At 41.9% G+C, this 14,804-nt stretch overlaps 1 protein-coding gene across 1 annotated transcript in view; it reads right to left on the bottom strand.

The window, feature by feature from the left end:
* Positions 1–14,804, bottom strand: part of LOC311111569 (activating molecule in BECN1-regulated autophagy protein 1A-like) — a gene marked incomplete at its 3' end in the record, with an annotated part of 143,650 nt that overhangs the window by 97,324 nt on the left and 31,522 nt on the right. Inside the window, exon 10 of the mRNA XM_084154322.1 lies at positions 13,930–14,040. Within this exon, the coding sequence (XP_084010448.1) occupies positions 13,930–14,040 (111 nt within the window). The remainder of the gene's footprint in view (positions 1–13,929; positions 14,041–14,804) is intronic.

Below are 14,804 nucleotides of genomic sequence, written 5' to 3'. Positions count from 1 at the left end.
TTAGTTGAGGTAATTGAGGTAATATGTACATGTAGGTAGAGTTATTAAAGTTACTATGCATAGATAATAAACAGAGAGTAGCAGCAGCACAAAAGAGGGGGGGGGGGGGCAATGCAAATAGTCTGGGTAGCCATTTGATTAGATGTTCAGGAGTCTTATGGCTTGGGGGTAGAAGCTGTTTAGAAGCCTCTTGGACCTAGACTTGGCGCTCCGGTACCGCTTGCCGTGCGGTAGCAGAGAGAACAGTCTATGAGTAGGGTGGTTGGAGTTCCTCTGACACTGCCTGGTATAGAGGTCCTGGATGGCAGGAAGCTTGGCCCCAGTGATGTACTGGGCCGTACGCACTAGCCTCTGTAGTGCTTTGCGGTCGGAGGCCGAGCAGTTGCCATACCAGGCAGTGATGCAACCAGTCAGGATGCTCTCAATAGTGCAGCTGTAGAACCTTTTGAGGATCTGAGGACCCATGCAAAATCTTTTCAGTCTCTTTAGGGGATATAGGTTTTGTCATGCCCTCTTCACAACGGTCTTGGTGTGCTTGGACCATGTAAGTTTGTTGGAGATGTGTACACCAAGGAACTTGAAGCTCTCAACCTGCTCCACTACAGCCCCGTCGATGAGAATGGGGGCGTGCTCGGTCCTCTTCTTTTCAGTCCACAATCATCTCCTTTGTCTTGATCACGTTGAGGGAGCGGTTGTTGTCCTGGCACCACACAGCCAAGTCTCTGACCCTCCTCCCTATAGGCTGTCTCGTCGTTGTCGGTGATCAGGCCTACCACCGTTGTGTCATCGGCAACCTTAATGATGGTGTTGGAGTCGTGAATGGCCATGCAGTCATGGGTGAACAGGGAGTACAGGAGGAGACTGAGCACGCACCCCTGAGGGGCACCAGTGTTGCGGAAAAGCGTGGCGGATGTGTTGTTAACTACCCTTACCACCTGAGGGCGGCCCGTTAGGAAGTCCAGGATCCAGTTGCAGAGGGAGGTGTTTAGTCCCAGGGTCCTTAGCTTAGTGATGAGCTTTGAGGGCACTATGGTGTTGAACGCTGAGCTGTAGTCAATGAATAGCATTCTCACATAGGTGTTCCTTTTGTCCAGGTGTGAAAGGGTAGTGTGGAGCGCAATAGAGATTGCATCATCTGTGGATCTGTTGGGGTGGTATGCAAATTGGAGTGGGCCTAGGGTTTCTGGGATAATGGTGTTGATGTGAGTCATGACCAGCCTTTCAAAGCACTTCATGGCTACCGACGTGAGTGCTACAGGTCGGTAGTCATTTAGGCAGGTTACCTTAGTGTTCTTGGGCACAGGGACTATGGTGGTCTGCTTGAAACATGTTGGTATTACAGACTCAGACAGGGAGAGGTTGAAAATGTCAGTGAAGACACTTGCCAGTTGGTGAGCGCAAGCTCGGAGTACACGTCCTGGTAATCCGTCTGGCCCTGCGGCCTTGTGAATGTTGACCTGTTTAAAGGTCTTACTCAAATCGGCTACGGAAAGCGTGATCACACAGTCGTCCGGAACAGCTGATGCTCTCATGCATGTTTCAGTGTTACTTACCTCGAGGCGAGCATTGAAGTAATTTATCTCGTCTGGTAGGCTCGTGTCACTGGGCAGCTCGTGGCTGTGCTTCCCTTTGTAGTCTGTAATAGTTTGTAAGCCCTGCCACATCCGATGAGCGTCGGAGCCGGTGTAGTACGATTTGATCTTAGTCCTGTACTGACTCTTTGCATGTTTGATGGTTTGTCTGAGGGCTTAGCTGGATTTCTTATAAGCTTCCGGGTTAGAGTCCTGCACCGTGAAAGCAGCAGCTCTACCCTTTAGCTCAGTGCGGATGTTGCCTGTAATCCATGGCTCCTGGTTGGGGTATGCACGTACAGTCACTGTGGGGACGACGTCATCGACGCACTTATTGATGAAGCCAGTGACTGATGTGGTGTACTCCTCAATGCCATCGGAAGAATCCCGGAACATATTCCAGTCTGTCCTGTAGCTTAACATCTGCTTCATCTGACCACTTTTTTATTGACCGAGTCATTGGTGCTTCCTGCTTTAATTGAGAGAGTTGAGCACAGTTGTCAATTAAAATGTTGAGAAAGTTCACTATCCTCCAGATAACATTTGTCTACACGGTTCCAGAGTTCAGTTATCTCCAGTGGCTCCATATAAATTAGAAAATGTAGACTAAATTTAAAAACCACTTCAAAAACTGCCAAAAAGCAGTACGATTCCCATGACGTAGACTGTCCAAGCATGAAAATGTTTTAACAACAATATCAACAACAGCAAAATACATTAATGTAAGTGGAGTAACCATATTACTGTAGCAAGAAACCATTATTAAAATGTTCCCTTACGGTTAAGTAGCCTAATTAAAATGAAATGGCTGGCTTTTCTGACAAACAAAAATCTAAAGCAACAATAAATCAAAATGTTGCGTAAGATGTATTTATTTGTCTCATACACAGAATGTGGGATAAGTGGATACTTTTTATTGTCATGCAATATGCCTTCACATTCAAATGCCAAACTAATACATTTATTTACTGCAAAATTAAACCTCAAAGCCTCTCAGCAATAAAATTGGCCCAGATTCCTGCCATTGCTGCCAACATACTGTGATTTGCATTTTAAGAGAACAGACTACTATGCCACTGGGATGAGATGGGGCAAACATCCATAGGATGGATGGCTTTGTCAGGTGAGGGAACTGTGGCATTCTTTCTTAACTGTTCTAGGCTTAGTGAATATTATAGCTGACCTGGGTTTTTTAAAAAGACACTCTTGTGCCATATACTGTCATCGATCAAATCGACATCACTCGTCCAGCATGGCCATTCCATTTCAACCACTCATTACTCAACTCCCAGACTGGTTTGTGTAAAGTGATCCTAAAATCTAATTTTCGTTGAGGACAGAGGATGCCACTCTGCCAGCTTCCTCTTGCTCCCTCGCCCTCTCTCCAAACATGATCTGGCAGTTTGTGTCACACTACAAATTAGCTTTCCCCTTCAGCCACTCTCAGGCGGGATATTCTGCCAGTAATGGTGCAAAGCTCTAACTAAATCGGGATGAGAGGAGAACAACTTTTGTGCCCCACCCTTATGTTTCCTAATCTAGGACAGGTCTGGGAGGAGATGATGGGAGCTTCCTGGCCATTCGGTTTAGTTTTTTTGAGGATGCTGGCTTGTGATCTCTACTCCCCCAGCAGGCATATGGGGTGGATTTGCAAAAGACAGCAGACAATGTGTGTCACAGAACAAATAAGTCTAGGCAAGCAAGGTCAAAAAGTACCAGACAGATTTAAACTGAAAACACAAGGTTATAACACTGCATGAAAAGCATGTCTGGTACCAGCTTTGTGATAGAAATGGCAAAGGAATAAAATGTCACTTCCGCTGTAACAGTGGAGAGATGTGCCACCTCTTCCATCCCAAATGTCATTAATAGGTGAAAATAACTACGTCGGAGGATGGGCAATGTAATCCCTGCCTTGGGAGTTTGCTATCCCACTTCCTCCATGCCCCCACCGCTCTACAAGACATCTGAGGACACATTGGTTCTACACTTTTTCATGAGTCTTGATGTGAACGCACTGTTCCAACAACCAATTAATTTAGCAAGAGAAGAGAGAGTGAAAATGTTCCACGATATCGGCAAGGTTCCACACATGCAATCTGCTTGTAACTACCAATTACTCTCCAAGGGTAAAAATATTTCAAGCAATCTTAGCTCGTGAACTAGGTCTGTGACGATAACGCAATATTTTTTCCATTTGCGAAAATGAAAACACTAAGTAGACCAAACTCTTTGGTCCTTTAAAAACCTGCTTTATGTAAAATATTGTGTGCTAATAGCTTGGAAAATGACTCAATGACAACATTAGGGCTGTTTTCCTAAAGAAGTTAAATCCGCTTAGTGGTTTTTTTCCTTGCCAAGATACTAACGAGTGTTACTGGTATTGTCCCGGCAGGGTTTCCGTTAGCTGGTAAATGTCGGCTTTTAGCCGATAAAATAAATGAAAAGCCAATAAATAAAATCGTTGCCGGACAAATTGTCCGGAAGAAAAAAAGAATCCATTGCAAATTAATGCTTTTTATTCATTGATGGAAATACTAGTCGATGTGCTCCAACTTCAAAGGCAAATATACTTCATAGGCTAATAAATCCACAAGCTGCTTGGACATTAGTGTCGGGTGTGTTTCTATTTTTACTTACACAAAAGACGTGAGGTCCTCATAAGGGACTTCAGCTTAGACGTGAGGTCCTCATAAGGGACTTCAGCTTAGACGTGAGGTCCTCATAAGGGACTTCAGCTTAGACGTGAGGTCCTCATAAGGGACTTCAGCTTAGACGTGAGGTTCTCATAAGGGACTTCAGCTAAGATGCCCGGTCCTCATAAGGGACTTCAGCTAAGTGTACACAGACTGGGCAAAATTGGCGAAGATTGTATTGATTAACCCCGTTTCCAGTGTGCCCGCCGAGAGGGGTTTATTTCTCCAAAACAGAGTAAAGACGGCCTCAAGGTCATGCCTCCTTCGGGACAAAGTAACGAGGTTGATATGCATCACAAGCTGCTGCAAGGAGTCGGAGAGCATTGACTACCCAACAGCTGCGGCTTACTTTGAGCAGGCCAAGGTCCGCCACAAACGCAAGTAAATTAGAGGCAAGATCATCATATGCTGCCCCTGTGTCATGTATAGTATAAAGATTTGGGATGGATTGATAGACTAGAGTAATGATATGTATCATGCGCAATTGATGCATTTCAGTTGAGCTTATTCCGTAGCACTTGGAAACGAAACATTGTTGCCAACTGTTCACATAGAAGAATTACAATGTTACAATCACTAGGCAGCCAACTGCCTATAGTAGGAAACAGAGTTATTATCAATAAGCCACGTATATCACACATGACAAGAGTCACGACCCCACGATAGTTCAAATTACAATAAATATAACATTTATTAACATTCAATAGACTCTAAAAATAATGAGATATAATTAGAGTTTTGGAAACAAGTGCTTTCATAAATGCATGGCGCGGGCCTCATTTCACAGGAACACTGTAAAATAAGATTTCTCTCAATGAACCAGCCTTAACGAATTTTAATTTGATTGTCCAACATCAGTTTTTATAATTTCTTCATTTTGTGGCCGCCTAGATTGTCCTCTTTCCACTGCTGTAGTGATGAATAGCAGAGGGAATGGGGAGTGGGGAGGACCGGCCCAATCATGGCTAGAAGGCATCCAGCTTTTGTCAAATTAACGTCAAAAGTTCAATTGTTTTGCATTGTATACTGAACAAAAATAAAATGCAACATGCAACAATTTCAAAGATTTTTATTGAGTTACAGTTCATATAAATAAATCAGTAAATTGAAATAAATAAATTAGGCCCCAACCTATGGATTTCACATGACTGGGAATACAGACATCTGTTGGTCACGGATACCTTAAAAAAAGGTAGGGGCATGGATCAGAAAACCTGTCAGTATCTGGTGACCACCATTTGCCTCATGCAGCGCTACACATCTCCTTCGTATAGTATTGATGAGGCTGTTGATTGCGGCCTGTGGAATGTTGTCCCACTCCTCTTCAATGGCTGTGCGAAGTTGCTGGATATTCGCGGGAACTGGAACACGCTGTCGTACATGTCGATCCAGAGCATCCCAAACATGCTCAATGGGTGACATGTCTGGTGAGTATGCAGGCCATGGAAGAACTGGGACATTTTCAGCTTCCAGGAATTGTGTCATGGGGCTGTGCTTTATCATGCTGAAACATGAAGTGATGGCGGTGGATGAATGGAACGACAATGGGCCTATGGATCTCGTCGTGGTATCTCTGTGCATTCAAATTGCCATCGATAAAATGCAACTGTGTTCGTTGTCCGTAGCTTATGCCTGCCTGCCCATACCATAACCCCACCGTCACCATGAGGCAATCCGTTCAGAACGTTAACATCAGCAAACTGCTTGACCACACGACAGCATACATGTGGTCTGCGGTTGTGAGGCCGGTGGGAAGTAATGGAGAATTATCTAAAACGACGTTGGAGGCTGCTTATGGTAGAGAAATTAACATTCAATTCTCTGGCAACAGCTCTGGTGGACATTCCTGCAGTCAACATGCCAATTGCACACTCCCTCAAAAATTTAGACATCTCTGCGGTATTGTGTTGTGTGACAAAACTGCACATTTTATTTATTTATTGTCCCCAGCACAAGGTGCACATGTGTAATGATCTTGCTGTTTAATCAGCTTCTTGATATGCCACACCTGTCAGATGGATGGATAATCTTGGCAAAGGAAAATGCTTACTAAAAGGGATGTAAACAAATTTGTGCACAAAACTTGAGAGAAATAAGCTTTTTGAGCGTATGGACCATTTCTGGGATCTCTTATTTCAGCTCATGAAACATGGGACCAACACTTTACATGTTGCGTTTATATTTCTGTTCAGTGTAGTGAATCCTAACCCTTAACCTTTAACTAACCTTAACCTAATTTTCCTAACTTGCTAGGTTAATTCTCCTAATCTGCTGCGTTAATTGTCCTAACATGCTACGAAAAGTCAAATCGGACATTAATTTGACAAAAGCTGGATCCCTTCAAGCCATGACAGGCTGGCCCTTGTGTTCGTAGACAGCCATTTTTTGTTATTTATTAGGCCTGGATTGTATTTGAGAGGTCTAGATTGTATTTGAAAACAGCTGTGTTTCGTTATTTTTGTATTAAAATGTTCATACAAATAGCCTATAGGCCATGTCGTTCACAAATTATACTATACTGAAGTTTTATTTTATTAGTGTAGGCGACTTGTTCTTCTAAGCCAAATGTTTATTTTTATTTTTTTTATGATATTCAATTATGATTTGCAGCAGGGATGTTTTGCTTTTCAATAAAAATCTGTCATGTTTTGTATAAGAACATCGTTCTACTTTAAAGGCTAATTTCTATTCTGTTAAAATGAATTACAATAATCTGAATGTGATTTTGAGCACTGTGGGTGGAGGCCTTAATGCGTTACGCACCCAATGCATATGGATGTCCGGTAAATTAAAAAATCTTGCCGTCACGTTGTCCAGCGCCAAACGGAAACCCTGATGTGCATGCCTAACCATCGCAAACTAATGACCCCTTCTGCTGCAGATGTACTAGTGGGCTAGTCAAAACAGCAGAGACCGCCAAGAAAGTGGGATTCATAATAAGACGTCACCATAAATTAGGAAGACCTAGGCGAGCCTATAAATTGTTCAATCACTAATAATATAGAGAACCAATAGCCTACCTAAGCACTTTTTTAAAACCAACCTATTGTCAGCTCTAGAAGATAAAGATTCAGGATAGGGACTCAATTATGCAGCAACGCACACACTGATGTTCAACTTAACTCTAATATCAAGGATTTCAAATTTCAACATCCCACACTGTTGGTAATTGCACAACTTTTTCTTTGCAATATGTCTCGCTAAATATTCATTAGCATATCAGCCAGTCTGCATTTGGCATGAACTTCTAGATCAAGGTGGGGAGAGCCATTTGCATTGACTGCGATTGTATTTCAGACCCTCTGCTTTTAATCATTGCTGAGAAGCTCCACACACACACACACACCGGTTAACGCATCTCTTCCTCTTTCCCAAACAGCTGTTAGAGTTCATTGTTAAAGGCACCACCCACATCAATTATATATGAGCAGCATTTCAGAGTGGGCCCATAGCCCAGTCTGTCTGTGGAGCTTAGTGGAGAGCCATACGCACCACACTGAGTTCACAACTTATGCTCACAGAGAAGAGGAACCGGGAACATCTGCTGTGCTTGCGTTCTGAAATGAAGTTCTTATCAGGAGGCAAAGTTATCATTATTGCTTTTAAATTATTTACATTCATTCCAGTGATTGACCTTGTATTTTTTCCATAATATAGGTGTTGAGTTATTGTTAGAAAATGCATAGGTCAGATGAATTCAATATTGTTTTAATTTTACACGTTTTAACTATTGACTTCAGTTCAGGGCATCCCTGCTCGAGTTCTATAACACATCAGTATTAAAAATAACTTTTCAGATCAGATGTCAATACCATAGTGCCCTATACGCTCATTACATGGCTCACGGCCCTGGGTCTGAACTCCTCCCTGTGCAACTGGGTCCTGGACTTCCTGACGGGCCGCCCCCAGGTGGTGAAGGATGGCAACATTACCTCCTCCACACTGATTCTCAACACGGGGGCCCCACAAGGGTGAATCCTCAGTCCCCTCCTGTACTCCCTGTATACCCACCACTGTGTTGCCTCACACAGTTTCAACTCCATCATCAAGTTCGCTGACGACACGACAGTAGTAGGCCTGATTACCAACAACGATGAGACAGCCTACAGGGAGGAGGTAGGCACTCTGACAACGTGGTGCCAGGTGAAACAACCTCTCCCTCAACACCAGCAAAACAAAGGAACTGACTGTGGACTTCAGGAGGACCCAGGCTGGACACGCCCCCATCCTCATCAATGGGGCTGCCGTGGAGACGGTCAACAAATTCAACATTTCTCGGCGTACACATCTCAGAGAAGCTGAAATGGTCTAACCAAACGGACATCGTAGTAAAGGCACGACAGTGACTCTTCAAACTCAGGATGCTGTAGAAATTCGGCCTGTCCCCGAGGTCCCTCACAGTGTTCTACAGGAGCACCATCGAGAGCATACTGTCGGGCTGCATCACAGCCTGGTTCGGCAACTCCACCACCGCGGACCGCAAGGCTCTTCAGAGGGTGATATGTGCAGACGAAAGCACCATTGGGTGCACAGTGCCTGCCCTACAGGACACCTACAACACCAGGTGTCACAGGAAGGACAAAAAGATAATCAGGGTTACATTTTTTCCCCTCATCAATCTACACACAATACCCCATAATGACAAAGCAAAAACAGGTTATTAGAAATCTTAGCACATTTAAAATAAAATAAAAAATACCTTATTTACATAAGTATTCAGACCTTTTGCTATGAGACTCTAAATTGAGCTCAGGTGATACATTTGCAAAGAATTCTAGACCTGTTTTTGCTTTGTCAATATGGGGAAGTGTGTCGATTAAGGGGGAAAAAAACAATTTAATTAATTTTAGAATAGCGCTGTAACGTAACAAAATGTGGAAAAAGTCAAGGGGTCAGAATACTTTCCGAATGCTATTATAGTGCTATTTTCTATTCATATTATTGTTGTTTTTTATTACTATTTCATTATTTATTTTCACTGTACCCTGCAATCACTCCTGCAACCCTGTACATGTGACTACTAAACACTGATGAATCATCCATATAAAGACTCAATAACAGGCTTTGCAGGCTCAAAATACTCTAACAAAAAACGCCAGATATTGATTAACTAGCATAGAAACCAAAACTGTTTACTTTGTCAATTCAAATCATTGGTAAATGGAGACGAGAGTTGCGAGCCATCCAATATCGCCATACAAACCCACACAGTGGAGCTAAAATCACGTTGCTGGGAGTGGGTGAGTCACCTCACCAACCTGAGGTACATTGTTGGGCAGGGTTCCCCAACTGGTGGCCTGCGGGTGATTTTATTTGGTCCCCCAAGTTTTCTGAGCAAAATAATACATACATATTTTTTTATTTTTTATTGTTGGACATTAAAAAAACTAAAAACACCAGAAAATCAGCTCCAAGTGATTTTAATTTAGGAAATCTGTTCCAAAGTATTCCCACACATAATAGAGATATAGTGCCTTCAGAAAGTATTCACACCCCTTTACTTTTTCCACATTTTGTTGTGTTACAGCCTGAATTCAAAATGTATTAAATTGAGATGTTTTGTCACTGGCCTTCACACAATACCCCATAATATCAAAGTGGAATGATGTTTTTCAAAATGTAAAATGAAAAGCTGAAATGTCTTGAGTAAATAAGTATTTGCAAGGACTGTGTGTGCAATAATAGTGTTTAACATGATTTTTGAATGACTACCTCATCTCTGTACCCCACACATACAATTATCTGTAAGGCCCCCTAGTCGAGCAGTGCATTTCAAACACAGATTCAACCACAAAGACAAGGGAGCTTTTCCAATGCCTCGCAAAGAAGGGCACCTATTGGTAAAAGGGTAAAAAAAAAAAAAATTTGCAGACATTGAATATCCCTTTGAGCATGGTGGTTATTGTTTACACTTTGGATGGTCTATCAATACACCCAGTCACTATAAATATACAGGTGTCCTTCCTAACTCAGTTGCCAGAGAGGAAGGAAACCGCTCAGGAATTTCACCATGAGGCCAATGGTGACTTTAAAACAGTTACAGAGTTTAATGGCTGTGATAGGAGAAAACTGCGGATGGATCAACAACATTGTAGTTACTCCACAATACTAACCTAATTGACTGAGTGAAAAGAAGGAAGCCTGTACAGAATAAAAAATATTCCAAAACATGCATCCTGTTTGCAACAAGGCACTAAAGTAATACCGTAAAAAATGTGGCAAAGCAATTCACTTTTTGTGAAGTGTTATGTTTGGGGCAAATCCAACACAACACATTACTAAGTACCACGCTCCATAATTTCAATCATAGCATCATGTTATGGGTATGCTTGTCATCGTTAAGGACTGGGGAGTTTTTCAGGATAAAAAAGAAATGGAATGGAGCTAAGCACAGGCAAAATTCTAAAGGAAAACCTGGTTCAGTCTGCTTTCCACCAGACACTGGGATATGAATTCACCTTTCAGCAGGACAATAACCTAAAACAAAAGGCCAAATCTACACTGGAGTTGCTTACCAAGAAGACAGTGAATGTTCCTGAATGGCCTAGTTACTGTTTTGACTTAAAATCTACTTGTAAATCTATGACAAGACCTGAAAATGGTTGTCTAGCAAAGATCAATAACCAATTTGCTTGAACATTTTTGAAAATAATACATGGGCAAACGTTGCACAATCCAGGTGTGGAAAGCTCTTAGAGACTTAACCAGAAAAACTCACAGCTGTAATCGCTGCCAAAAGGTGCTTCTACAAAGTATTGTCTCAGTGGTGTGAATACTTACAGTGAGCTCCATAATTCATTGGACAGTGACCTTTTTTTTTGTTATTTTGGTTCTGTACTCTAGCACTTTGAATTTGAAAGGATACAATGACAATGAGGGTGAAGTGCAGACTGTCAGCTTTAATTTGAGGGTATTTTCATACATATCGGATGAACCGTTTATAAATTATAGAAGCTTTTGTACATGGTCCCCCCCATTTTCGGGCATCAAAAAACATTGGACAGTTTAACATAATGTAGAATAAAGTAATTGTTGTTAATATTTGGTCGCATATCCTTTGCATGCAATGACTGCTTGAAGTCTGCAATGCATCGACATCACCAGACGCTGGGTATCTTCCCTGGTGATGCTCTGCCAGGCCTGTATTGCAGCCTTCTTCAGTTCCTGCTTGTTTCGGGGACTTATTGCCTTCAGTCTCCTCTTCAGCATGTAAAATGCATGTTCAATTGGATTCAGATCAGGTGATTACCTCGGCCAGTCAAGGATTTTCCACTTTTTGGCCATCAAAAACCCCTTCGTTGCTCTAGCAGTATGTTTAGGGTCATTGTCTTGTTGCATGATGAAGTGCCGTCCAATGAGTTTGGAGGCATTTGGTTTTATCTGAGCAAAGAAAATATTTCTGTAGACTTCAGAATTCATTGTTCAACTTCTGTCTGCAGTCACATCATCGATGAAGACAAGTGAGCCTGTTCCACTGGCAGCCATACAGGCCCAAGCCATAACACCCCCTCCACCATGTTTCACGGATGAGGTGGTATGCTTTGGATCATGGGCATTTCTTTTTTTTCTCCACACTTTCCTCTTTCCATCACTCTGGTACATGTTAATCTTTGTCTCATCTGTCCACAATACTTTTTTCCAGAACTCTTGGGGCTCTTTTAGGTGCTTTTTAGCAAACTGTAATCTCGCCTTTCTGTTCTTCAGGCTTATCAGTGGTTTGCATCTTGTAGTGTACCCTCTGTAGTCCTGCTGGTGTAGTCTTCTACGTATGGTAGACTTTGACACATCTACACCTGCATCCAGGAGAGTGTTTTTGATCTGTTGGGCTGTTGTCAGGGGGGTTTTCTTCTCCATAGAGAGTATTCTCCGGTCATCCACTACAGTGGTCTTCCTCGGTCTACCGGGTCTTTTGACATAATTTAGTTCACCGGTTGTTTTTTTCTTGTTAATGATGAACCAAACTGTTGACTTGGGCATGGCCAGGTTTTTTTTGCAATGTTCCTGATTGATTGATTTTCATTTCTGAGCCTTATGACGGCCAGCTTCATTTGCATCGACACTGCTGTCTTCCTCATGTTGTCACACCCCAACAAAAACCTCCAAAGGCAATAGCAAAGTCTAGAATCAATACTATTCATCAACAGCTCTTCTGCATTCACTAACTGTGAAGCCAATTTAACAAATACTTGTAGTACCTTAAAATGGGGGGACCATGTACAAAAGGTGCTGTCATTTCTAAACGGTTCATCCGATATGTATGAAAATACCCTAAAATTAAAGCTGACTGTCTGCACTTCACCCTCATTGTCATTGTATCCTTTCAAACTCAAAGTGCTAGAGTACAGAACCAAAATAACAAAAACATTGTCACTGTCCAATGAATTATGGAGCTCACTGTATTGAATTTGATTTTTCTGTATTGCATTTTCAAAACATTTGCAAATGTTTCACTTTGTCATTATGGGGTATTGTCTGTAGATGGATGATAAAAATATATATTTAATCCATTTTTAATTCAGGCTGTAACACAACAAAACTGGGAATAAGTGAAGGCGTATGAATACTTTCTGAAGCCACTGTATATGTGACTGTAAGCAAGGTTTAAAATTATAGCAAAGTCAAATATTATATATGTTTGGGCTTCTTGCGGTCAATTTGCAGTCTACAAATTATTTATAATTATGTTCCGGCCCCATGACAATCCACTCAAGACAATAATCATCCCACGGCTGAATTTAGTAGATGATCCCTGGTCTAGGGAATACTATAGGCTTCTGCTTCCTATATTCTGGGATGAGCTTCTTGTTTCTAGGATTCTTATTTGATTACCCCCAAATTAACAATATTTTAACATTGCCCAAGTTTGGACAATTAGCATGGGGACCCAAAACTAAAAAGTTACTGACCTTCGGGTACGTACAGAGGTGAATTAAAAGTGAAATCCTCTATAAAAGCCATGGCGTAGTTTGAGGATAATGTCCTTCCCCAATGTCTATTGTAGGTAATGGTTGTAATGATGCATTGAACCACTAGGAGTACACTACAGTAACTGCCGCTGGCCCCTGCAAATACAAGTACTTAAAATAGACACTGTTACATAACAACCTTTAAAAATATCAGTTTGTCAACAAAACCCTCAAAACACAGTATGTTTAAAGAAAACTAAACCCAGAAAAAGTGCTTGGTTGGGCACTGAATGCATTAGAGCAGAATAACTGTGTTTTATATTTAGAGGTGGTGCTCTAAGCAGCAGGGCTTTGCTCTCTGTCCTGTGACCTGACGTCGGTAATAACCTGGCCTGAAGCAGAGTAATAACCAGACCAGGACACTATGTGAGCCTGATGATAAACAGAGCCACTGAATCTCCCATACCCTTAGGTACGGGACAAAAGTAGAATGCACTCAGCATGGTCCTGCAGGGAGAGTACTGTGAAATGAACCGGACCATTAAAGACCAGCGGCGGGCAAGACAGAAAGAGAGAAGGCATTATAGAATAGCAGTCAGTGCTGGGCTTGGATCTTAAACAATTCCCACATTAGAGGAATGAAAGATGGAGAGAAAGGTAGGACAGATCTTTATGAGTAGGCCTAAGTTTCTTGTTCTAAGCCAACAAATCGCCATACCAACCAATTCACAACTTCAACAATGTTGGTCCACTCACAGTTGCTGATTTCAGGTAGGTGGAACTTGGTGAAGTCCCACCACTGGAGGCGGTAGGTGGTGTTGGCGATGTTACTGGCCACAGCTGACTGACCGTCGCCAATAACCGCACCTAGGAGAAGAAAACAGAGAATGTCATGTAGCTTTATCTCACTGAGCAAAAACTAAAACTAAAAAAAACTGTACGAGTCACTTCATTCCTATCATATCTATATAGGTCATGGTGTTTTCTATTTTACAGTTTTGTAATTCAGTCAAGCCTTTGTTGAGCGGTCATCCAACATGAGGGAAAACAGCAGCGGTCCAGTCCCAGGTTGCCCAGTCATTATTCTCAGTAAACAACATACTGTCAACCAGAAGACTACATGCTTTGAAAAAAAAAGTCAATTATGTTGACGCTCGCTCATGATCAAACCACCAGTTTTGATTTCCTGGAGTGTTATGTTAATAGGATGTACATTAACGTTACTGATAATGGAATCCTGACCAGGTGCACTTATGTCAGTGTAGGACTAATGGCAAATCAAAAAGGTACTGGTAAAAAACTATAGTACACTAAAACCATTTAATAGCCATCCAGTGGGTACTGGCGTCTGTATGCCGTTATACCAAATAGGGCCATCTAGTACACATATTACTCATAAAAATGTCTAAACCGAAGAGGCAAAGAACTGCTCTAAAAGTCTGTAAAATGTATGAAAATAAATGCATTAATAATACTGCAACATCACCAATTGCAAGGTCCTAATGAATAATGAGGTATAGGCCTAAATCATAAATACAAATGAATTTCCTGGTTCTGATTTGATGTCAGAACAAACTTCCATCAGTCAGTACATAGTAAATGTGTGTAGTAACTGCCCCAGAGGCAGCAAC

The sequence above is a fragment of the Coregonus lavaretus genome (assembly GCF_964263955.1).
Source record: "Coregonus lavaretus genome assembly, chromosome: 37".
NCBI lineage: Eukaryota > Metazoa > Chordata > Actinopteri > Salmoniformes > Salmonidae > Coregonus > Coregonus lavaretus.
This window is presented reverse-complemented; position numbering and strand designations above follow the sequence as displayed.